The following is a 25,717-nucleotide window of genomic DNA, read 5'->3' as shown; positions in this document are numbered from 1 at the left end:
GGTCGTCTGGTAAGAAAACTCCGAGGCCGCTGGAATAGCAGGGTGGGACGAAACTGAAGCACGCTTGTTCCTCGGGGGTCCATTTGGCCTTAAAGCGCCTCCCCGTTGGAGAAACGGGTGAAGAGGGAATAAGTATTTCCTCTGAGGACAGCAGTGAGGACGGGGGCTGGGCCTTCACTGAGAAAAGGAACAGTGACGGGCGGAGTGAAGTAGAACCAGCGCGACACGCCGACCGCGCCATGGAAGAAAGAACAATTGCCCTAGAAATCCCCGAGGTTCTGAAGAAGAAACTGGAGGATGATTGTTACTATATCAACAGGAGGAAACGGTTGGTGAAACTTCCCTGCCGCACCAACATTATCACGATTTTGGAATCGTACGTGAAGCATTTTGCCATCAATGTCGCCTTCTCGGCCAGCGAGACGCCGCGTCACCATCACGCCACCCCGCACTCGGGCCTGACTCTGCACTACGTCCCCGCGGAGAAGAATCAGGGCAGTCGCCCCCGTCACCTGCTCTGCCCGCGAGACCCCACTGGAGGCGAGGCCGACAGCGTGGACCTTTGTAAGGAGATGGTGGATGGGCTGAGGATAACCTTTGATCACATGCTCCCGCTGGTTCTGCTGTATCCGTATGAACAAGAGCAATATAAAATGGCGACGTCGTCCACAGGTTTTCTTCCGGTGAGGGACAGCGCCACCGACACGAACAGAAGCTCAGAGGAGCTCTCTCCTAGCCCACCTTTAGAGAATCCGGCGGCCGCACAACCCACGGAGGCTCAGCCAGTGGCCGGGGAGCCTACCACCCCCAAAAGGCGCAGAGCCGATCCGGAAGTTTTGCTGTCTCTGCGGCGCTCCACACGCCACTCAGTCAGCTGTGACACCCTGTCGGAAAGAGGGGCCTCCCTGCAAGCCTTGCGCCAGCAGCAGGACACAGCCACCGGCAGGCTGCCCTTCCTGCACCTGGAAAAGATGACACCAGTGCAAAGCAGCTCCAGCTCATCTGTCCTTCTGACCCTGAATCAGGAAGGGAGCATTGTGTTCGCTGGCGTGGAAGGCAGATCTCAAGAAATAAATGAAGTACTTGCCTGGAAACTTATGCCTGAAAGTTACCCGCCCAGTGACCTGCCACCTCCAGCCTCTTGCATTTATGGGGCACAACATTTGCTGCGATTGTTTGTGAAACTTCCAGAAATCCTTGGAAAGATGTCCCTGCCTGAGAAGAACCTGAAGGCGTTGCTGAAGCACTTAGATCTCTTCCTGCAGTTTTTAGCAGAATACCATGATGACTTCTTCCCTGAGTCAGCCTATGTGGCTGCCTGTGAGGCGCACAGTAGCACCAAACCCCCCAGGGCTATGTGCTGAAGTGTGGTGACCCTGTCCAGATGGTGTTGAGGATTGAATCCAGGGACATCTGAAGCATGTACAACCACCCTGTTTAACTATATATATATCTCAAGTTATTTCTGTTAATGATTACTTTCTAGGTGCCTGAAGGGACTAGAAATACGTCACCCTCGCCTTGTACATATTAACTGTAATGCCAGGAAAATAACTAAATTCACCTAACTTTTAAATAGCAAAGCACCTATGATGTTATGCCGAAAGTAGTTTTTTTTTAGGTTTATAGTAGTTATTTGGGTGCAGTAAGCACATTTTACTGTTATTTGTTAGCACCAACAAGATTTTAGAAAATTCTGTCCAAAAAATTTCAGTTTTGCTCAGAAATTGCAAATGTAGTTACAAAATGTTTGAGGAAGTTGATATTGATATATATATATATATAAAGCTATACATTTGTTAGAGTTCATTTTGTGTAAAACTTTATTTTTACAGATCTTAGTATAGCCTGTCTTCTTGATTTTACAGTATTAAAAAAGTAACTATAACTTATGTTTCCACTCCTTTGTTAAAATTACTACAATAGCCACAATGATCTTGTTTTGTCATTAAGCAATTAATCTGTTTATCTAGATAATGAATTGCTCTGTGGTAAGAACATGGATTACTCCCTTTTATTCTGACCCAGCATCACACACACACTTAATATGGAAAAAAGCACCCTACATGAATTTTCTAGGATACATGAATGACTACACACCTTCAGTTTTAGGTGTATAAGAGAAAACAAAATTCCCTATTACTTATTATTTCTACAATACTCAAATATACTGATGAACTGTATTGATTTAAATTCCCCACATATATATTATATATGTATCAGTGATTGCATATAACAGATAAATACATATACATACAGCATCATCAAATTTCTGTTATATTTTTATTTACCTAGGGTACTCAGGAGACCCAGGAGGCCTCCTGGCAGTTCTTAGTCATCTGGGTCATGGTTCAATACAAAGGCCAAAGATGTGATACTACTCAGGATGTACCAAGTGGTGCTCAAGGGATCATGTGGTGCTGGGAATTGAACAGGATCAGGCACTTGTGAGGTATCTGCTCTAAGTACTATACTATAACTGGTTCCTATATCTCTATTTCAGATATTCAAGTATAAATTGTTTCATGTAAGATATTTTTTCCTTTTTTTTTTGCCTTTTGGGTCACACCTGGTGATGCACAGGGGTTACTCTTGACTCTGCACTCAGGAATTACTCCTGGTGGTGCTCAAGGGACCATATGGGATACTGGGAATCGTACCTGGGTCGGCTGCATGCAAGGCAAACGCCCTACCTGCTGTGCTATCGCTCCAGCCCCCCATGTGAGATATATTTTCAATGTTACCTGTTTCTTCCTAGTTTTCTTTCCACCATTCTGCTTATTTACATCTTATATGCTTTACACAGATATACCAGTATTTCCTTTTTTTTCTGACCTCTTGTTATATTTACATTTAAATATCTGTGTACAGATATATACATGTATACATATGATAGTCAATAAAGTAGTAAAAACAAAAGTATCCAGACATGGTACAAACTTATTAGTGAATATATTATTCAATATCAGTTAAGAAAATTTAAATAAGTATATTAGTGATTAAAATATGCCAATAATTAATATGCATGTATATATATATACTAGGCAGTATATATATATATATATATATATATATATATGGGAAAACAGACAAATTTAAAGAGGAACTGGTAAATTGATAATAATGATAATCTATTTTATGCGCTGGAACTATAGGGAAGCGGGTAGGGCTTGCTGACCGGGGTTCAATTCCTCTGCCTCTCAGAGAGACCAGCAAGCTACTGAGAGTATCTTGCTCACAGTACAGCATGTGGTAAGATACCCGTGGCATACTCGATATGTCAAAAACAGTTAACAAGTCTCACAATGGAGACGTTACTGGTGCCTGCTTGAGCAGATCGATGAGCAACGGTATGCAATGATACAGTGACAGTGATACCTATTTTAGGTAAGGACATTTATATTTCGGATGGAGATGTTATGTAAACATTCTATACTAATTTTCCTATAATCTCTAACACAAAAATATATTAAAGATGAATCCAACATACATACCATTAACAGATTTAAGTATATGGTAAATTATTCTTTGTTTGTGGGGAGAGTCTTACACACAGATCTCTGCACTGCCGGTGGGATAGCTCTACTTTTGGACCACAGTGGTATGTATTACACTAGCCCAGCAATGGCAGAAGTCAGGAGGGTTAATCTGGTGCTGTGGCAGGAGAGTTGGAGGGTGTGTGAATAGACATGAGGTGCTAGATATTAAATATAAGCGAAGTGAAAACCACTCATAAAAAATACCTTATACAGTATAATTGGTTATATAAATTAGAAGAGTAGTAATTAGTAATTTTTCTAATTGTTAAATATTTAATTTCCATATATCTTCTTAGTCACTCTTGACTGAATAATTATGTGCTTATCAACTACCAAAATAATTTCTGAACCATTATAAAAATTAACTTTTTGTATACCAAAAATAAGAGCAGATATCAAAATGAGATATATAATTTGCCTAAAGAAAATCTAAATAACTAGCATCATAGTTACATTCTCTAAGGTAATATTTATGTCATAGGAAAATAAACTATATAAGCAGTATCATATGAGTTAACACTACTGGATTTTAGCAAAGCTTTAGGATTTTGTTGCAATCAAAGCTGATTATTAACCTGGATAACATTTCTTAGACAATGCTAATGAGTGGAGATTGGCAGAGAAAAGTATTACTTTGAACTGTTTCAGGATGTGAATTTACTATTTCTTACTCATTTTTCAGGACACTTGGATAACATTATCTTTTTTTCAATACTGAACTAAGGGTGGATACTATGCCCCCTTCATTTTTTTTTGCCCCCTTCATTTTTAACACTAATATCTGTTTAGAACATTGTGATGTACTATGCCTTCTCTATTACTTTGCTTATACCAATACTCCACCTTAGTAATAGGATATGGTTTCCCTTGAACATGTATCTTGCTTGCTTGTCTTTATGCATCTTTATTCGCTTATTTCTACTCTGGAGAAGCTTGTGTTCTCTTTCGAACATGTACTTCTCCCTCTTTCTTCCCTCATATCTTTCTAAATAAGTTTAATAAAAACTTTCTTGCTTATAAAAAAAAAAGGCAGGACAAAAGTCTGGAGAGAGAGTTCATCAGGTGAGGTGCTTGCATTGAAGTCTGGTGACCTCAGTTTAATGACCTGCACTGTATATGGTTCCCCAAACACCACCAAACCTAGGATTGAACCCTGGGTCAGCTGAGCACTGTCACGAACCAGGTGGCCATAAAAACAAAAAACAAAATATAAAAAGAACTCAACAGATATATATATATATAATTCATTGCTAAATTTAGTAACACTAGAAGAGAACTCATACTCCAAGACAAAACATAAACCTGATGAAATTACAACTAATCAAAAAAAAAAAAGACAATGATATTCATTTTTTCAACACCCACTAGGACAATTTTAACAATGTTGTTTAATTAGTAATAAGAACTAAGATATCTAGGAACATGGATCAAGGGAAAATAATTTTTTAATTAAAATAATTTTTAAAAAATTTTTAAAAATTCTGAGCATTGCCAGGAGTGACTTCTGAGTTAAAGCTAGGAGTAAGCACTAGTACTGCTGGGTGTGGCCCAAATACCTTCTCCCACAAAACAGAAAAGATAAAAAATTAATTTGGACAAAAACACAATATTCAAAATACTTGAGAATGAGAATACAGTATACAAAATTATTTAAAGAAAAAAAGGTAGAAACAAGGCAATTTTGTGCAGAAATAACACATCCATATTCAATGTTAATAAAACAATAGATGCATAAATGTGAATCTACATTACCAAGAATTTAATTATTTTATTTACAAGTAGTTCTGACTAAATTTATATCCACATCCAGTTTGCACAGCGAAAAAAATTCTATATAGAGCTTAGAGGACAAAGAATGCTAAAAAGAAGTGAAAATAAAAGCAGTGGTAATGAGATTTAATAAGCCTGAAAGTACTGAAAAAGATGGTAAACAGCTGTTCCTCATCCTTTCTGATGACAGAACAAGAGGAAATGACCTTCAACTATACCATGAAGGACTCAGATTACCAATAGATGGAAGGGAGAATTTTCTGAGTGTGACTGTTCTTAGATATTGTAATGGGCAACCAGGGGGAGTTGAAGCTATCTCCCGAGGTCTTTAAAAATTGGACTGAATTCATCTGTATACAATGTGCTCGTGGTTTGAAGGCAGAAAGAATAAGGACAGGAGCTTTCAAGGTCTCTTTTATTCTAATGATTCCAGGAGTGTCAAATCAATTCAGTCAGATGAAAATTGCCTCCATTTAGAGTTTAAATAATTATTAACTCAGAATAAAGCTGGAAATTTTTTATTTTGATATTTAAGCACAAACAAAAGGCCTATTCAGTAACAATAAATTTGAGAGTTGTTTTTGAACTAAAGTAAGAAAAACTAGAGAAATAAATATAGTTAATGACTGCAGATTCACTTATATTTCTAATGTTATCCATTGGAAATCTTTCTAGTAGTTTCCCTCTAAACTAAACAATGTTAATATGTAAGCTGCCGGAACTAATATCATAATTATGTAGTAAATAAAAGAGAAAGAAAATATATACATTAAAAATCTAAACATAAAATCTCATTCTATTCCTATTAAAATTTCCATTCTTCACTTAAACCAAATTTACTCTTTACTGTCGTTCCACATAGAAATATCTTAAGAGCTGATTGAGTATAACTGTAATCAATTCTTAAATACCAAAATATATGCAAAAATACTCAAAAAATTAAGATAAATTTCATCCATAATTTCAGGCATACAATACTAACACAATTTTCTCTTTCAGATACCTCTATTTAAACAGATTATGCAAAAACAAAAAAAAATGGGATACTATTCATATTTGTAACATACACTTTCATTTTAAATGTATAAATATTTTTCATGTTAAAAATTAGATAAGTATGCGATCACTTTTGTTCATATCATACCCTATCATGTATTTTAGCCTTATTAATAGCTTCTAGGGGAATTCAAAGTGATCTTCCCCCTCCCACTTCACTCATCATGCATACACAGTCTGTAACAATGATGGGGAAGAAATGAATAGAACATGAACAGAATACCGAGAAAGTCAGGCTGCCTAAAAAATTGTACTGTGACAGGCCTAACATGATGACTTTCATACTAATGATACTCTACTTTCTATGACCTCAATTGCCTATTTCAGTATATTTATTTCCTAGTTTCAACCTTTCTATCAAGACTTGGAAAGTACTACTGCCTGTGTAAGTTGGAGCTGCACAAATCGTTTGCACATTTTCTAGTGTACTAAGGCTCTAGAGAGGAAATGCAGAAGAAAGCACTCTTGGCCACATTCAAGATGTTTTTGTTGCTCCTTAAAAATTGCACTTACTCCTTTGATAGGAAAGAAAAGAATATTTGGGAAATAGGAACAGTTTTAACACGTGGTATACAAAATTTAAAAAATTATCTTTCCTTTCAATTTGGAGTGCTATGACAAATTGGAGTCTTTTAAGAGTCTGGTTCAATATTTACCAAAAAAAAAAAACCTCAAATAAATAAAAGTTTAAAAAAATAAAGCAAGGGATAAGATACATGTCTGTGTTTTTCATATAATAGGAAATCTTTTACCACATTAACAAAAAGGTACTTTCTAGACAGTCGCCACAGCATCTGTGGCAACATATTCAATGTACTCCTCAGTTTTACACAGTACAGTGTGCGTTTTCTCCAATGTCTTATCTTTATTCAATTCTGCATTTTTTTTCTTTGACAGTAGTGTTGAATATTGATGAGATAATACCTCTTTCAACCTCTGGCACACTTTTAAAGCAATTTGTTCAAGTACCAAGTACTCAGTCTGCATTTTTGTGGGCAATTTGTGGATCAAATTTCCTATCATCCCAAGTGTTTATGAGTTATAAATATAATAGCTTATCATGACTACAGTATAACTTCTATAAACTGATTTAAAACATACATGATATAGAAAGCATGCCAAAACTACAGATGTATCTCAAAACATACTTTCTAGCACAGATATATTATAATGATTTATTATATCATAAATAAAGCAGAAGTTGAAGTGAAAGAAAATAATCATCCATTATTCTATACGATTTCCCAATCTTGACACTTTTGATATAATCTACTTACCTGTAATTAGAAGTAACATATATTCTAAGCTTATAAAGAAAACTATTCTTCATAATATAATGACTAAGGTGCAATAAATATGTGCAAGGAACTTAATTTTATGTTTTATAATAATATAAATAACTTGATAGCTGAGAAGGAATGCCATTTTCCAGTAGCTAGGCAGTAACACCCAGGAACTGCCCCTGGCACCATGTAATCCCACCAATAGCCAACATTCAGAGACTTAAAAGCAAGCTCCTGGAAGAGAGCAACACAGAGTCTCTGGCCCACTCGCCTGGCTGTCTTCCCTGGGGCCCCTCAGAAGGGATGGGCTCCAGCTTCCCTCACTGAACTGAGCAGACCTCCCTCGGCCAAAGCCTTAGCCACAGACATGCTCAAGGCCCCTCTCCACATGTTATGACAAGCCTCATGCATGAAGGTACTGGCAGAGGAACCCAGGTGTGTGGGACCCAGGGCTGAGACCTCCAAGCCTGCTCAAATCGGGACTGGGCCTCTTCAGCCCAGATTTCCTATTTCCAGTAGCTAGGCGGTCACACCCAGGGACTGCCCCCAGCGCTGTGTAACCCCACCAACGGCCAACATCCAGAGACTATAAAACCAAGCTCCCAGAAGTGATATAGCCTACTTCTCCCTCTGGGAGAACCAGCAGGCTACTGAGAGTTTCCTGCCCACATGGGAGAGCCTCCAAAACTCCCCATGGTGTATTCATATGTTAAAACCAGTAACAATGCTGGGTCTCATTCCCCTGACCCTGAAAGTGCTTCCAATGTGGCATCATTGGGAAGGATGAGTAAGGAGAGGCTTCTAAAATCTCAGGGCTAGGATGAATGGAGACGTTACTGAGACAGCTTGAGAAATTCGATGATCAACAGGATGATGATGATGATGATGATGATGATGATGATGATGATGATGATGATGATGATGAACTTGATAGCTATGTGATTTCTTTCCCCCTGACCTCATTTTTGCATACATGCATTGGTGTTATTGAAGCTCTGATTTTTTCCTCTTTTTTGTGACTAGTATTCATAAAAATAATCTCAATGACTATTTTTAAAAAAACTATTCTAAATACAATAAATCTTATACTACAGGGCTATTGGTCTGAATGGTAAAAAAATTATGAGAAATGATATTAATAACTAGTTATAACATACATTCCACATAACTGTTTCATATGATAAATATGCAAACGTACATATTATTCTTTTCTCTGTGGAGACAGAATTGTTCACACCATCTTATTTCCTTGACACATCTTTATCATAAAAGACAAATACAGGCTATATCCTGGGTCATCTTAGATTGTGATAAAGTTGAGAAATTTAAAATTGAGAAATAAGTGACTTTCCTTCTCATCATTTAAAAAAGAGGAGTTCCAGAGTGGTAGCACAGTGGTATGGCGCTTGCCTGGCATGTGGCCAACAAGAGTTTGATTCCCAGTACTCCATATGGTTCCCTAAATAATGCAAGGAGTGATTCCTGAGCATTGCTGGGTGTGGGCAAAAAGCAAACAAGCAACAATTAATAAAATTATAAATAAAAATAAGAGTCAAATCAAGGAAGTCAAAGTTTTCCAAATGTCATATCCAACTGCCAAGATTACCTCATCTTTTGAAAATGCCAGTATAAATTTTCAATTAGGAAGGAAAATGTTTATAAGTTACCAAAACACACATCATTTGTAGTTATTCATATAAAAGTTTGAAGTTGTAACCAATTGGGTTAATTAATATTTTGTATCTTCTTTCTGTATTCACTTTACAATATGATTTAAATTGATCCTTATAAGCATCAACAGCTCAAATTTTAATTAACATGAATGGACTAAAAATAGTAGTTCAAATGATTCCAATAGTGTGTAAGTTAGCTGGTGAAATCTAAATACTAATAACCTAAAAGTGTCAATGTACAAGTAACCAATAACCTTATTTAATTACATAATATAAAGTATAATGAAAGACGTTATTCTAAATATATGCTAGTATAAAGTCTACAAATTATTAACTTAATGCTACAATATTAAAGATGCAGGTTTCTTATAATACAAGCTCATTATGTACCCACCGACTTTGAACGTCATTCCAATCTCTCAGAAGCCTTTCATTTTCTTTCTGCAGGTGCTCATTTTTGGCTTGATTTTCTGCGATGGTGTCCAGGCAATCACAAATAAGTCCTCTAATGACATCAGCTGGGCTTGCAACTTTTTCTACGTCAAAGGAACCAAGTCTGAACTACGAATAAAGAAAATCATGATTGATTTTTAAGGCAGTAATAAGACCTAGCAAGCTCAATTTTAAATATACATACATTTCTCTGAAGGGTCAAAAATGTAAGAATCAAAATAATATATTTACCAAAAGTGAACACAGAGTACAAAACAATGGATAATTTTCTGCAAATTCAGTTGTATAAAACAACATATAGATTAAGAATGATTTTTATTAGTAGTCAGTCTTACCTTGCAGAAAAAAAAACACCAATGTCAAAGAAACATATTACCTACATCTATTTATTACTACTTAATTTAAATCATTCTGTTCATAGAAATAACGTGACAATTTTAACTCTAGTTTCTGATTTAGGTTGGAGTAATAGAATAATGGGTAGGGCATTTGCCTTGCATGGAGCTGGCCTGGGATAGATCTCCAGCATCGCATATGGTCCCCCATGCATCTCAGGAGTAATTCCTGACTGCAGAGCCATAAGTAAAGTGTGACCCAAAAAGAAAAAACAAGAAGGAAAAAAAGAAAAGAAAACTTTTGGGGTCAGAGAGATAATACAGCAGGTAAGGTGCTTGCTTTGCATGCAGTTGCACCAGGTTCAATCCTCAGCATCCTAGATGATGCTCCAAGCCTACCAAAGAGCATAGAGCCAGGAGTAAGCCCTAAGAACAGCCATGTTTACTCCCCCTCAAAAACAAAACAAAACAAAACAAAACAAAACCCCGCTGGTAATAGCTAAAAGGATTTTAAGGAACTGATAAAGAAGGGGGCGACACACAGTACTTATTCCTCTATAAAAATAATTTCTTTAAAAAAATAAAAAGGATATATTTATAGGGATCGCATTGAATCTGTATAACGCTTTAGGGAGTATTGCCATTTTGACAACATTGATTCTCCCTATCCACGAGCAGGGTATATGTTTCCATTTCCTCATGTCCTCTTTAATTTCATGGAGTAGCGTTATGTAGTTTTCTTTGTAAAGGTCTTTTACTTCCTTGGTTAAGCTGATTCCGAGGTACCTGATTTTCTGGGGCACGATTGTGAATGGGATTGCTTTTTTCATGTCCCTTTCCTCTGCCTCATTGTTTGCATATATGAAGGCCATGGATTTTTGGGTATTGATTTTGTAGCCTGCAACTTTACTGTATAAGTCTATTGTTTCTAAGAGTTTCTTAGTAGAGGTTTTAGGCTTCTCTAGATATAGTATCATGTCGTCTGCAAATAGTGAGAGTTTGATTTCTTCCCTTCCTATCTGGATGCCCTTAATCTCTTTTTCTTGTCTAATAGCTATCGCAAGTACTTCCAGTACTATATTGAAGAGGAGTGGTGAGAGTGGGCATCCTTGTCTTGTGCCCGATCTCAGAGGAAAGGCCCTTAGTTTTTCCCCGTTGAGGATAATGCTTGCCGTAGGCTTGTGATAGATGGCTTCGACTATCTTGAGGAAAGTTCCTCCAAACCCCATTTTGGCGAGGGTTTTCATCATGAAAGGATGTTGGATCTTGTCAAATGCTTTCTCTGCATCTATTGATATGATCATATGGTTTTTATCTTTACTTTTGTTGATATGCTGGATTATGTTGATTGATTTCCGACACTCAACACCTTTATTGCAAACCACAACAGCTAATTAGAGAGAGAAAACAGAAGGGAATGCCTTGCCACAGTGGCAGGGTGGGGTGGGGGGGAGATGGGATTGGGGAGGGTGGGAGGGACACTGGGTTTACAGGTGGTGGAGAATGGGCACTGGTGAAGGGATGGGTTCCCAAACTTTGTATGAGGGAAGTATAAGCACAAAAGTGTATAAATCTGTAACTGTACCCTCACGGTGATTCTCTAATTAAAAATAAATAAATTTAAAATTAAAAAAAAAAAAAAAAAAAAAAAAAAAAAAAAGAAGTTCATAATGTAATAGTGGTTATGGGTGTGGTGTGATATTGAAATATTGTATGTCTGAAACTTTTATTATCAACAGTAGTATAATTAGTACTAAAAAGTGTACTATAATATTCACAGTGCCTAAATAAATTTTTACAAAATAACAAGTAAAAAAAAAAAAAAAAAAAAAAAATAAAATATCTATGTCATTCCCATTTTATCACCTTGCTTAGCGCAAGAAATCTATTGTCTGCTTGTCTTCCCAGAGGATGTTTCTAAAGTTGATAGTAAAAAAAGGAAATCTTAATCCCCCTCCCGCCATGAACACAGACTGTTGGAGCTGAAAAGCCATGAGAAAGCCATGTTCTAGAGATCATGCCATCTCTGGAAAGTTATGAGGGTCCCTACGAGGCATGAACCTTCCACATCGACTCAGATCAGTGACAAATCGTGATTTGGCCAACGGAACATCAGTAAATGTAGAAAAGAAGAAAGACCAGCTAAGCAGTCTGCCCTTGGATTGGTTCTTTAGGAACACTGCCACACCATAATAGAAAGCCAGAATGTCCACTGTGTTTAGCAGACCTGAGAGAGAAGCAAGACGTGCCAGCAGATAGCCTTGGCTGAACACCAGAGAGGTAAGGTCGGCCTTCTCGGACTGTCAAAAGATCGCATTCACATGAGCGAACACCAGTAAGAGCAACAGAAGAACCACCCCCACTAATCCCAGCTCAGGGGCGGAATTGTCAACAAATAAATGGTTTTTGGTATAAAAAAAAAAAAAAAAATAAAAAAAAAAAATAAAAAAATAAAAAAATAAAAAGGAATATAGTGCATATTATGAATGATAAAAACAACTTAAGTGTCAAGCTTGAGTACTTTTGCATCAGATATTAAATGCCTTAATTCTTGTCCAAGTATACTTTAAAATAATAGAGTTCAATATTGTTTTACAGTTATAAAATTCTGATAATACAGAATAGGTACAGAGAGTCTCTTGCCCGCACGCCTGGCTGTCTTCCCTGGGGCCTCTCGGAGGGGAGGGGCTCCAGCTTCCCTCCACACCCCAAGCAGAGCTCCCGGCGGCAGAAGACCACCGAAACCTAGCTGCAGCCATGTTGGAGGCTCCTCTCTACATGTTCGGACAGGCCTCATGCATGAAGGTACCGGCAGAGGAACCCAGGTATGTGTAATCCCATCAACGGTCAACATCCAGAGACTTAAAAGCAAACTCTCAGAAGCGCTCAGCCTACTTTTCCCTCTAGGAAAAACTGGCAATCTTCTGAGAGTTTCCTGCCCCCATGGACAGCCTTGCAAGCTCCCCATGATGTATTCATATGCAAAATCCAGTAACAAGCTGGATCTCATTCCCCTGACCCTGAAGAGCCCCCAGTGCAACATCTTTAGGAGGCCCAAGTCGAGATAGACTTCTAAGATCTCAGGGAAAGGACGAAATGAGATGTTACTGAGCCCGCCCAAGAAATCGGTGATTAATGGGATATTGTGATTGTGATTGTGACAGAACAGGTACAAATATATACTCCATTTGATATGATAATATTGAAATACAAATATTGGTAATATTGAAATACAAATATTAGTAATAATTATTATTAGTGTTATAAATCATAACATTATAAAAATAATTATGTAACTAATTGATACTACTTCCCATACAATATTTATTAATTATGCATCAAGTTTGACTGTTGAAGCACAGTACAAATAAAAGTTAATAAGTTCACCACCAAATCAAAACTATTACACTATGCATTTTATAGACTAGTAAACAAAAGCTCAGAATAGTTATCTAAAACACTGATGGGTAAAGTCAAGAACCTATTTTCTATGATGAATGGTAATTTCCTAACATAAAAAGTCATTCAAACTACAAGTAAAAAGTAGAATTATATTCATAATTAGGTTAAAAAATAATGAAAGTTTCTAATGCATGGGGTGATTTGTCACCCCATGTAAACAGAGTAAACAGAGTTTTAGAAGTTTTTGTTTGTTTTTCCTTCCAATGTTAATGATTTTTTTTTTCCTTTTTGGGTCACACCCAGTGATGCTTCAGGGTTACTCCTGGCTGTGTACTCAGGAATTACTCCTGGTGGTGTTCGGGGGACTATATGGGATGCCGGGGATCAAACCCAGGTCGGCCGCGTGCAAGGCAAATACCGCTGTGCTATTGCTCCGGCCCAATGATTTCTTTGATGCCATTTACCTAAAAGAAACATAGCTAAAATACTTTATTTTTAAAAGAGTGTTTCTATAAAAAGTATAGATTGGGAAAATTTAACAGCCATTGATAAATCACAAATAAATACCTATTAGTAAATTTACAAAGAAGATTAAATGTAAACTAAATAGAAATATAATACAATCTGAATGGCACTTCATAAAAATTATCATTAAGTTCTATTATTTAGGATTATTTGATATTTAGCCCAACAGTGTAAACTTATCTAGAGTATCCTGCCCAATAATTTCCTTTAAATTTTACATAGAAAACACTGGTATATTTCTTTCCTTTTTTTTTTTTTTAATTATTGAATCACCATGTGGAAAGTTACAAAGTTCTCAGGCTTATGTCTCTGTCATACAATGCTCAAACACCCGTCCCTTCACCAGTGACCATATTCCACCACCAAAAAAAGATAAAACAAAACAAAACAAAAACAGTATACCTACCACCCCCCAGCCCCTACCCCCCCACACAGACTGACAAATTTCACTTCCTTTTCTCTTTACCTTGATTACATTCCTTATTTCAACACAAAAATCATTATTGTTGTTGGAGTTTCAAGATAGAACTCACTATTCTTGTTGGAGTTTATCCCCCAAGAATACAGCCCTATTGACAAGGAAACATTTGATAATTAGTTTTCCACTGATAAGAATGAGGAGATAAAGTCGCATGGCTGCAGTAGCGGCCACGTGGTTTAGGATTTCTGTATTTTAGTAATTAAGTCCAGGGAGACTTAAGTTGGAAATAGCATCATTTCCCTTCCTGGAGCATCATGGAGCAAAAGCTTAGTTCACAGTCTGGGCACATGGCTGCAAGCACTCACTGGGACCCCAAGTCGTATAGCTGGCTCTGGATCCTGGTCATATAGCAGCTAGGCAGCTGTGCAAAGGCATGGCCACCCGGGTTCAGTCTCGGCAGAGCTCGAGCCGGCACCGGCCCCAGCCCGAGACTGTCCGAGCATCCCGCTGTTTCAAGTTTAAAACACACATTTTTTTTTTCCCACACCACCAAGTTCATATCTCTCTAAAAGTTCTATAATATGGCGGAAACCGCACTGAGTCCTCCCGGAGGGAAGAAAAACCAAGGAAGGATATTTCCCCCTTAGCCGGTGTAGGGCAAAAGTTTAGTTCACAGTCTGAAAAACACTGGTATAGTTCTTACGTAATATTAGATAAATGCAGAAAAAAGGCAATATTTAAAAATGATGATTATGAGATTGAAAACACTAAATTATACTCATTGAGAAAGCAAAGGTACGGGGACAGAGAGACAGCTCAAGACATTGAGTATAGGCTTGTGTGTGGGAGGCCCATGTTCAGACCCCAGCACATCATCACTCCCTGAACACTGCAGGAAGTGACCCCTCAGCACAGACCCTGGTGTAGTTCCAAAGCACTGCTGGGTTTCACAAAAAAATGAAAAGACAGGGAAGAAAGAGAAGGCAGGACAGAAATAAAAGAAAGGGAAGGAAGGGTGGGAGAGAGGAAGGGTAAAATATATTAATTAAAATGTAAAGGTAAACATATTTTTATCCTCTTATGCATATTTTTCAGTTATAAGCACACTATGAACATTGAATATTACTATTTTGATCACATATAAATTCACATGCACTTGAGAGAAGAGTTTTGAAATCCTAGTTGGTCCGTTCGTTACAATATCTGATTATTTCTTAATTTGTTTTGTTTCATCTCTATTTCTTAACAAAAAAATTAAGAAAAATTATCCTTTACTTCAATAAGTACACCCAATTTTATTTATCTCATAATATGACCTAAATGAATTGATTTGTACAATAACTATCAAAAAGGGCACTTGGAAAGTTCTAAATTATTTTCATTTATTGAGTTGAAACAAATTTAGATCATTTTCAAACCAAATTAATTTTTTAATTTTGAGTTTAGGATCAAATGTTTAGACACGTATGCAGTTTTTCCACATAATCAAGTGAATGTTCATTCAAGAAGCATATATTTTAATAAATTTTATAAGTATGAAAAGGTATGTACTGAAATTAAAAATACATTAATTAAAAGCCAATTTGATCATTTACCTTTTGACACTTCCCTCATTGTAACAGATTCACATGTAAAAATGAAGTCCCATGTATATATTTTTTTACTCCTTCTTACAAAGGAGTAAAGGAGTAAAGTTTGTTTTTTTTTTATAACATTGTCAGTTAAATATATGCTGCAAAGTGATTTTGCATTCTCTGAGTATCACAATTTCAGGCAGCATTGACAAAGTAAGAATTTCTAGGAAGGAAAGTTTTTCGTTGCTGGAAAGTTTTACAATGGCAAATAAGAAATTGGTGCCACACTTTGATTCTGACTAATCAGTTAAATACACATTCAGTGAGGAAAAAAAGAAGTCCAGGCCCCTCCACTTCTATCATTTTTGAGAAAAGAAGGAAATAATTCTCAGTCACATATTTGTGAATCTGTTATTCAATTCTTGTTATGATTAAAGTTCTTTTTAAAAATATCATTCAAATTTATTTATTCAAAATTACAAGGGAGAATACTTAAATATTTTCTCAGATTTTCAGTATGAAATAAATTTAAATATTTCTTCTTAACAGTTCTTTCCAATTGTTAAGTTTCTGCTTTCTAACAAAATTCATGAGTTTGGAGATCTTTAACAGGTGTGAACATCTGTAATTTCTAAACAATGAAGTCAACCACAAGAGCGTAGAACCTCAATTCCAGAAAGACAGTTTTACATAAAATATTTAGATTACATTTTAGAAAAATTCTAGAATCTAAGAACCATTGTGTTTGTACACATATGGTTCAGGGCCAAGGCAGTAAGCACCCCTTCCGTTTTCACTACTGAAGTTCCAGCTTGTTCATACCATAAGATATTTTTAAGGGGTCATCATGTTCCCATCAAAACAGCACTTCATTAAGGGCCCAATAGCAGGTCTAATGAAGAAAAGAATATAAAATACTTTTCTATTCTAATTTTAGATCAGGCACATCCATTTACTGCCATTCATACCACTTCTACAACCAGCAAATTCAAACAAAACCCATATTGTATGACTGTGTTGATGTTTAAATATTTTACTGTGGCATTTTGATATGTGATTCTATTAAGCACAGCTGCTCCTTCTTTACTAATTTTGTCATTTAAGAATAAGCTATAGTACAAAAGCATGGCTAAATGGTACATGAGATTAAAAAAAAAAAACGCAAATTAGGGGCACCTTGAAAGGATGTCTCTTTTATTATAGACACAGGCAAACCTAAGTTTCTTTCTATAGTCAGTTCCCAAGAAGTCAGACTTTCCCAGCCACGTAACAGTATGTAAATGTTTAACACTTTAAGACTTCTATTTTTCTACGTAAGAAAAGTTGGCAATACTTAACTTTCAAAATATTCATAATCATATTATGCTATGCCATTTTAGTGACTAAAACAAACATCATTTAAAAAATCTCATTTGTATCAAAAATCTCCATTTCAAAAAAGATTTCCTTGTGGAGGCTTTTTTTCGCATGTCTGTCAATTCTTAAGTCTAAGATTTAAAATAATGCCCCCTTTCTAGGTCTTTAAGATGAGAGATTATATCTTATATCTTTTCCATAGTTGCTATCATTTACAGTTCTAGACACATAGTCAAAAAGATTTGAATATTTTTCTGAAGTGTTATAATAATGAGAAATGTTTATCATTATAAAGGCAATAAAATTCTTGTAGACAAGTAAAGAAATTAATTGGGAGAGTGATTACTGAAGAAAAATTTAGATATGCTTTAAGCAAATAGATATAGCAATTTTGTGATTAGTATAATTTGAAGAAAAAATGAAAAAAACTAATGTATGAATTATCTTTTCCAGCATCAATATTATAAAGTTAGATTTAAGTCACACATTTAGATCTTTGAAAGATCTCAAACATACAGAGACTCAACAACAGTCTTCTAATTACATGCTCCTAGATTGAGTCAATGAAGTTTGTAAATAAACAAAAGTAACTATAATAGAGATAAGTACCAGGAGGTTTGTTCTACGGCTTGGAAGCTGGCCTCACATGCTGGAGGAAATGGAAGCTCAGGTAGAGAAGGGAACACCAGGTAAAGTGTGGTAGGAGGACCCTCTTGGGATGGGAGATGCACACTGAAAGTAGACTATAGATCAAACATGATGGCCACTCAAAAACTCTATTGCAAACCACAACACCCAAAAGGAGAGAGAGAACAAAAGGGAATGCCCTGCCACAGAGGCAGGGTGGGATGGGAGATGGGGTGGGGCGGTGGGAGGGATACTGGGATCATCTGGAGTGGAGAATGGGCACTGGTGAAGGGATGGGTCCTGGAGCATTGTATGACTGAAACACAAGCAGCAAAGTTTGTAAGTCTGTAACTGTACCTCATGGGGATTCACTAATTAAAAAAAAATAGAAAAGAAAAGTAACTTACAACCAGCAAAAATAAAGATACATGCTACCAGATCCTAGGAGATACCATATAAGCAATATTAAGAGGGAAATGCATAGTAATAAAGGCTCCTACTAATACATAAAGGAAGTTCCAAGCAAAATCACAAAAAGAACCAGCAACTAAGAGCCAAAAGTCAATCTGAATGTGCAGGAGCAAATCAACGGGTGCAAACCCCAGGGAATATGTGGGAAAGCACTACAATGAGAGGAGCACAAATCATGAAGAGTACTGCAACAAATCTGCCACAATCTGCTTGGCAGCCCCTGGTGAGGCAACTGAATCTGTGAGCACAACAGTGAGGATGTCTGTTTCTCTTGGTCACTGCTCTGTCATTAAGAGAAGGAAAGAAAGAGGGAAGGAACATATAAAATTTTTAAAAAAGAAAACAAACATTAGAGAAAAACCAAAGAGAAAAAATAAAATTAAAAAAAGTTCTTTGAAACGATCAATAAAATTGAGTAAACAAGTATGTAACCAAAAATTTAAAAAAAAATTATCTTATGATGGGATCCTATGTATGACATAATAGGGTATAGGAAGAAATATCATAGATCATTTATTTTTTATCATTTGAACCATTTACCTTGTTCAAAAACAACTGCAAAAATCTCTCATTACATTCTTTAGGAAAATTAAAACTGGAGTCTTGCATTTTTTTTAATTATAAAATTTTGGTCCTTTACCATTTAAAAATATTAAAAATTTAATACCAACCTTTCCCACAAATCACTGAATTATTATTTATTTTTTATCACTGAATTATTATTTGATAAAACAACACAATTGGTTTGTTCAACATATTTATTTATTTAATTATTTTGGTTTGGGGGCCACACAAGGCAGTGTTCAGGGCTTAATCCTGGCTGTACTGATATTAGAAACTATACTGATATTATATTTGGGGAAACTAATAGTTTAAATAAAAACTTTAAAATCCTGGGGCTGGAGGGATAGTATAGCAGGTAAGGTGCTGACACAGGTGTGATCCTCGTTATCCCATCGGTCCCCCAAGCACTTCCAGAGTGCAGATCCAGGAGTAACCCTTGAGCATTGCTGGGTGTGGCCCTCCCCTCAAAAAATAATAAAGTAAAATCTTTAAATACTCAAGTTCCGTCCATTTTCTTCTAAATGATACAATTTCAGCTCTTTAAATGACAGATTTAAATTTCACTGAGTATACCATAGCTTGGACTGGAGTGATAGCACAGCGGATAGGGTCTTGCATGCGGCTGACCCAGGTTCGATTCCTCTGTCCCTCTCAGAGAGCCTGGCAAGCTACTGAGAGCATCCTGCCTGCACGGCAGAGCCTCCTTGCAAGTTACCTGTGGCATATTGGATATGCCAAAAACAGTAACAACAAGTCTCACAATGGAGACATTACTGGTGCCCGCTCGAGCAAATTGATGAACAACGGGATGACAGCGTTTTACCACAGCTTAAAGACTTTTTAAAATACCAATAACTGTCATTTTAAATTGTGATTCACAAATTTTCCTATCATATTTTCATTTAAAAGTGTTTACTATAAATAAAAAACCCGATTTAAAAGTTTTTTAGAATCTAAAAAAAATTATTCATCATGTTTATTTATTTATTTGTTTTGGTTTAGGGGCCACACACATAGTGCTTAGGGCTTAATCCTGGTTCTGTGCTCAGGTATCACTGTTGGCAGGGAAACAACTGGGAATGGAACCCAGGTTGGCTGCAGGCAAGGCAAGCATCCTGCCGGCTATTAATCATCCAAGTCCCTATTCATTGTATTTACTAGTAGTTTTATTTACCAATTTTTTCTAAAATATGTACACAAAGAAACAAGTAATGATTACTTTGGTTTATTTCCATATTTACCTAGAGGCAATATAAAAACAAATTATTGCTGTAAAAGGCATTCAAGATCTTCAAATTCTTTATCTAAGTGAGTAATAAGAAATAAAAAAAAATTGGGAACTATTTCTGATGAGATAGAGGGGAATTAGCAAGCATTTTGGATGATACCCATGCATTTAATTGAATTTTCTTGTAAAAAAAATGTAATTAAAAGCTAACACTGAAATAGTTCAGTTTGGCTAATAACAAAGTTAAATTAGATTAACCTTCTTAGAGAGATAATTATAAACTCTGAACAACAAACACAAAACAGGAAACAAAAACCTATTTTAAGGACTATTAAGTGATCAAATCAGATTGGTGTATGTTGGTACTCACTGGATGAGATTCTTGTTTACGTAACTATTCTTTGGGGGCTACTTTCTAGTCCAATTGTTCAGGTAGAGCAAGTAGGAACAACATTTAGTGGTCTGAGGTATCAAAATGAAACCTTGGGCTATACTCCTATCCCTCCAAACACACACACACACACACACACACACACACACACACAAACACACACACAAACACACACACACACCCCTCACACACAGTAAAAGAAATATAGAAAAATCAGAGGGTCATTACAATAAAGGATCGGTTAAAATAAATCTAATATAGTAATTCAAAAGAAAAAGGACTGAAAATTAGAAATTTTATAATTTCTGGAAAGAAATTGGGTTTAGAGAGATAGCACAGGCTATAAGGGACTTGCTTGCATATTGCTGACCTACATTTGACCCCTAAAATCCCACTAGGAGTGATTTCTGAGCACAGATTCAGGAGTAAGCACTGAATACAGCAGAGTATCAGACCCCTGCCCCCTCACCCAAAAAAAAAGACAAGAAAACCAAAAATTAGAAGGGCCAAAGAGATAATATAAGAGTAAGAAATACACCTTGCATCAGGCTATCCCTAGTTCTATCCCCAGCATCTCATACCTATCAAGCAGCACTGGAGCTAGCCCTAGAACCACCCCCCCCCCAACCCCCAAGTACTGCCAGCGTAGCTCTGGTGGTCTCTGGCACAGGGACTAAGCATAACCACATCCTCTGGCACTGAACCAGGTTGGCCAAGAATTGCTGGAAGTGGCCTCTGCACTCCATGACTACCAAATGGGAGGCTCCCCAAATAAACAAATAAATAAGAGAATAAGAAATAATCAGATAGAAATATATAACTTGACATATAAAAGATCCCAGTATATTGGATTTAAAGAGTACCATTAAAAGTCATAGAAGATGAATCAGAGACAGCAGTGGTACATATATATGTGCAATGCTAATAGAATAACTTTAGAAAAGTCAATGCAAACTTTGGTATTAAAACCATGAATTTTCATCATTTTGTTTATTTTAGACCAGAGAAGGTAATGTTGGAGGGGTTGTTCCTAGTAATGCTCAGAATCATACAAAGTATGTCTGGGGCTCATACATCCAAAGCTCTTCCTCTAAATCTCTAAGGTATTTCCAAGGTCCAAGAATTATCATCTTCTAAAGACCAAAAGTGTAAAAGCAGTCAGACAAAACAAAAGCTAAAATATCACAGAACTAAAACCACTACTTTTAATTCCTCATGAAATACCTAATGTTTGGTGATAACTATCCAAACAAGCCATGTAACATAGAACAGCACCTTGTTGTTAGCAAATATTAAAACTAGAAACGAACTTTCTTTGAAATAAAAAAAAAATCAACTGTTTCTTATGATGCAAACTCAAATGAGAACAGTTACCCATTGCCAAAATGCCCCAACTGGCAAAGCAGTTATTGTATTTTGACAATGTGGTAACCACAATTCATTTGAGGGAGTCCTAATAGATGATTTCCAGAAACTAAAGTTCTGTTGAAAATGAAGAAACTAAAGATCTATAGAAAATAGGTTAGGGGCTGGAGTGATACACAGTGGGTAGGGCGTTTGCCTTGCACGTGGCCGACCCAGGTTCGATTCCCAGCATCCCATATGGTCCCCTGAGCACTGTCAGCAGTAATTCCTGAGTGCAGAGCCAGGAATAACCCTTGTGCATGGCCGGGTGTGACCCAAAAACCAAAAAAAAAAAAAATAGGTTAGAATTTTGAAAATAAAACATATCATTAATATACAAAACTATAAAAATTAATATTTCTGGAGAAACCATGTTCAATGCAAAGTAAAATTTCATGCAAAATAAAAAAATATTTTCTCTGGGTAGCTCAAAAAATCACAGTAAAGATGTCTGGGAGTTGGGGGATGATATAGTTTCAGGGGGCTGGAACGATAGCACAGCAGGTAGGGCGTTTGCCTTGCACACGGCCGACCCAGGTTCGATCCCTCCACCCCTCTCGGAGAGCCTCACAAGCTACCTAGAGTATCTCGCCCGCAGGGCAAAGCCTGGTAAGCTACCTGTTGCATATTTGATATGCCAAAAACAGTAACAACAAGTCTCACACTGGAGACGTTACTGGTGCCCGCTTGAGCAAATTGATGAGCAACGGAATGACAGTGACACAGTGATAGATTCAGAAGATCCCTGGCAGCATATATTCACTGGAACAATGAGGCATAGACCTAGGGAGATCCTCATTCCCACCAGCACACGGCCTCAGAGTGAGAAATCTAACAAAACCAAAAAGATTTATGTTCAAACAATGTGCCTTAATACTTGTTCTGGTCATAATTTATTAAGAAATTTGTTTAAAGCTATTTTATTCAATTCAGAAACTCAGAAAATATAGGCTAATAATTATAATGAATTATAAATCAATGTGACTATAAATTGGATAAAGGGTGCCATAGTGTCTGATTGCCTGATGTGACTCTCATATAAAATTCCTCAGAAAGATAGTTTCAATAGATTAAATTCTCTTAAACAGGGTAACTAAAGTTCTACAAATGTAAGTCAAGCTTTTACAAATACATGCTTTAGAAACTCAAATTTTGTCACCTGCATATTACTAATTGAATTAATATCCAAAATAAAGACAATTATTTAAGGATTTAGTATAGAAATGATCAACTGCTTCTGAAGTGGCTTGACCTTAAGTCTTCCTAAAGAAATTATTCTCATTAAGTGATATCAACTGTCATATTTTGGGTCTCATTTGAAATACTAAGTAAGTGGTGTGTTTTTTGGTTTTGTTTTGCTTTTTTTTTTTTTTCCAGTTGTTTTTGCTACACCCAGAGCTCAGTACTTACCCTTGGTTCTGGATTCAAATCTCACTCCTGGAGGGAGTCAGAAATCATATACGGTGATGGAATTAAACCCTGGTCATAGCATACAAGTCAAGCACCCTACCCACTGTGCTCCAGTTCCTATAAGTGGTGATTTTGAGCCAAGAAAAGACAGTTTCCATGAATTTAGGTTAGTTCTCCACACTGTACTGAGCTAATGTTACAGTCCAGTGTACATTAGTCTTTTAAAAACTTTTAAAAACAAAGGTCCAGAAACCTAGTATAGTAGGTATACCAGGTTTTTGTACACTTTTTTTTTGTACACCATTACATAGTGGTGTATAAAATAAAATACTACTATGTAACTTCATCATCTTTATACTAAAAGTTCAACAAACATTTTAAAGTTTTTTTTTCAACCAAATACCAGGTATACTTCATAAGTATAAAGAGGAATAAAGCAATGCACAACAAGAAGGTAATTATAAAGAAGTAACTGTTACATCCTCTTGGAGAGCCTGGCACGCTACTGAGAGTATCCCGCTCACATGGCAGAGCCTAGCAAGCTCCCCATGGCATATTTGATATGCCAAATACAGTAACAATAACTGTCTCATTCCCCTGACCCTGAAAGAGCCTCCAATCATTGGGAAAGACAAGTAAAGAGAGGCTGCTAAAATCTCAGGGCTGGGACGAATGGAGACGTTACTGGCACCCGCTCCAGTAACTCGATGAACAATAGGATGACATTGATATAGTGAACTGTTACACAGTATAAAAGGCACTGTAATGAGGAATGTAACTCAGTGGTAGAGCACTTGCCTTATATGTGAGACCTGGATTCAACTAATCTCTGGCAGGAAAAAAAAGATTAATTAATTTAATCTAATCTTAATTTAATTAGAAAAATAAGAATAAAAAATAAAATCTACTCTAATATAAAATTCAGTATTTTTCAAAAGTACATAAACCTCAGAATAAGCACATTTTAGGGTACCAATAGTAAAGATAAAATATAAAGCAAAGCATCAACATACATCTAAGCATAATCAGATTATCAATATCAAGACTTGCAATAACTATCAAGAGCTCTAATGTTGTGTCAGTTTGACTAGGATACTGGCTACCCAAAAAGTGAGTTAATTATTTCTGGTATGTCTGTGAGGGTGTTTATGAATGAAACTGGCATTTGAATTGGTAGATGGAATAAAGTATTGGCCATCCTCATATCAATGGGCACCGTTTATCCGCTGTGAATCAGAAGAGAAAGAGGAAATGGAGGAAAGCTGAATTTGCCTCCAGAAACCTGAGCTAGGCAGAGATCTACTCCTGTCCTCAGTGTTCTTTGTTCCTAGGCCTTTTTTAGAACTGAACTAAAGTCTAAACTCTTGACTCTCAAAACAAGGTCTTGAATGACTCTTCCAGCTTTTCTTGGTCTCCATATTTCAATGGCAGATAGTAGAACTTTTCAGTTTCCATAACTGCATGAATCAATACATTATAATATAACACACATGAACATACACGCGCATTCATGTATCTTATGGATTCTATTTCTTTAATATAGAATCTATGACTCTGTCCTAAAGACTTAACTTAATTTCCAAAATTTTCCTATAGAGACCTGGTCACCCTCTATTCAATTAAATTTTAAAAGTGAAGCAGACTAAATCTATTTTTATCCAGGTTTTTGCTTTCATAAGTAGGGATCAAACTATGTATATATTTAGACTATAAACACAACATTAATGTCTTGTAGACAAGTCACATCATCACTGCAAGATACAATTGAAAAGGGGAATGTAGAATATTTTGAATCAGCTATATCAACATAAAAACAAGGTCACAAATAAAGATGTCCCCACTCCCCCACACAATCAAGAGAGGAAAGCAATGATGCAAAATTTTCCACTGTTATTGTGAGCAGCCTAGAGGAACCACCCAGTCCTGGATTAAATGTGATTTCCTTCTCATTTTCAACAACAATCTATGTTTCTTTTTAACATGAATGGCAACCTCTAATTTTATGCAAAAATGTTTTTTGTAAAATACTAAAAAGAGGTGTATTTCATAGTAGTTCAAAATGATATTTGAAATTCAAGCATGAAATCTGTAGCAGAAAGGGTATCCTTGAACCCAAACAGGATAATTATATCCATAGTACTATATATTCAATGCTTCTAGAATGACCTACTTTAATAACTGTCATTTTCACATATGGTTTAACCCAACTGCATCTATCAGTATTTAATCTTCCAA

General features: G+C 36.3%; 2 protein-coding genes across 6 annotated transcripts in view; one reads left to right on the top strand and one right to left on the bottom strand.

Moving 5' to 3' along the window:
- Positions 1 to 25,717, bottom strand: part of XRCC4 (X-ray repair cross complementing 4) — a 249,188-nt gene that overhangs the window by 143,573 nt on the left and 79,898 nt on the right. For all 5 annotated transcript variants that reach the window (XM_055140893.1, XM_055140879.1, XM_055140901.1 and 2 more), the window contains exon 4: positions 9,716 to 9,882. In XM_055140893.1, the coding sequence (XP_054996868.1) occupies positions 9,716 to 9,882 (167 nt within the window). The remainder of the gene's footprint in view (positions 1 to 9,715; positions 9,883 to 25,717) is intronic.
- LOC105943172 (male-specific lethal 3 homolog) lies at positions 135 to 1,364 on the top strand. The gene has a single exon (XM_055123862.1). It carries the CDS (start codon positions 240 to 242, stop codon positions 1,362 to 1,364), a length of 1,125 nt encoding a protein of 374 aa, XP_054979837.1. The 5' UTR covers positions 135 to 239.

Source organism: Sorex araneus, chromosome 1 (genome assembly GCF_027595985.1).
Source record: "Sorex araneus isolate mSorAra2 chromosome 1, mSorAra2.pri, whole genome shotgun sequence".
NCBI classification, from domain to species: Eukaryota; Metazoa; Chordata; class Mammalia; order Eulipotyphla; family Soricidae; genus Sorex; species Sorex araneus.
The sequence above is the reverse complement of the archived record's forward strand: the minus strand, read 5'-3'. Positions and strand labels throughout refer to the sequence as shown.

Bases quoted from the DNA above. Each gene is read 5' to 3' on its own strand.
- LOC105943172 (XM_055123862.1), top strand. From the start codon at position 240: ATGGAAGAAAGAACAATTGCCCTAGAAATCCCCGAGGTTCTGAAGAAG.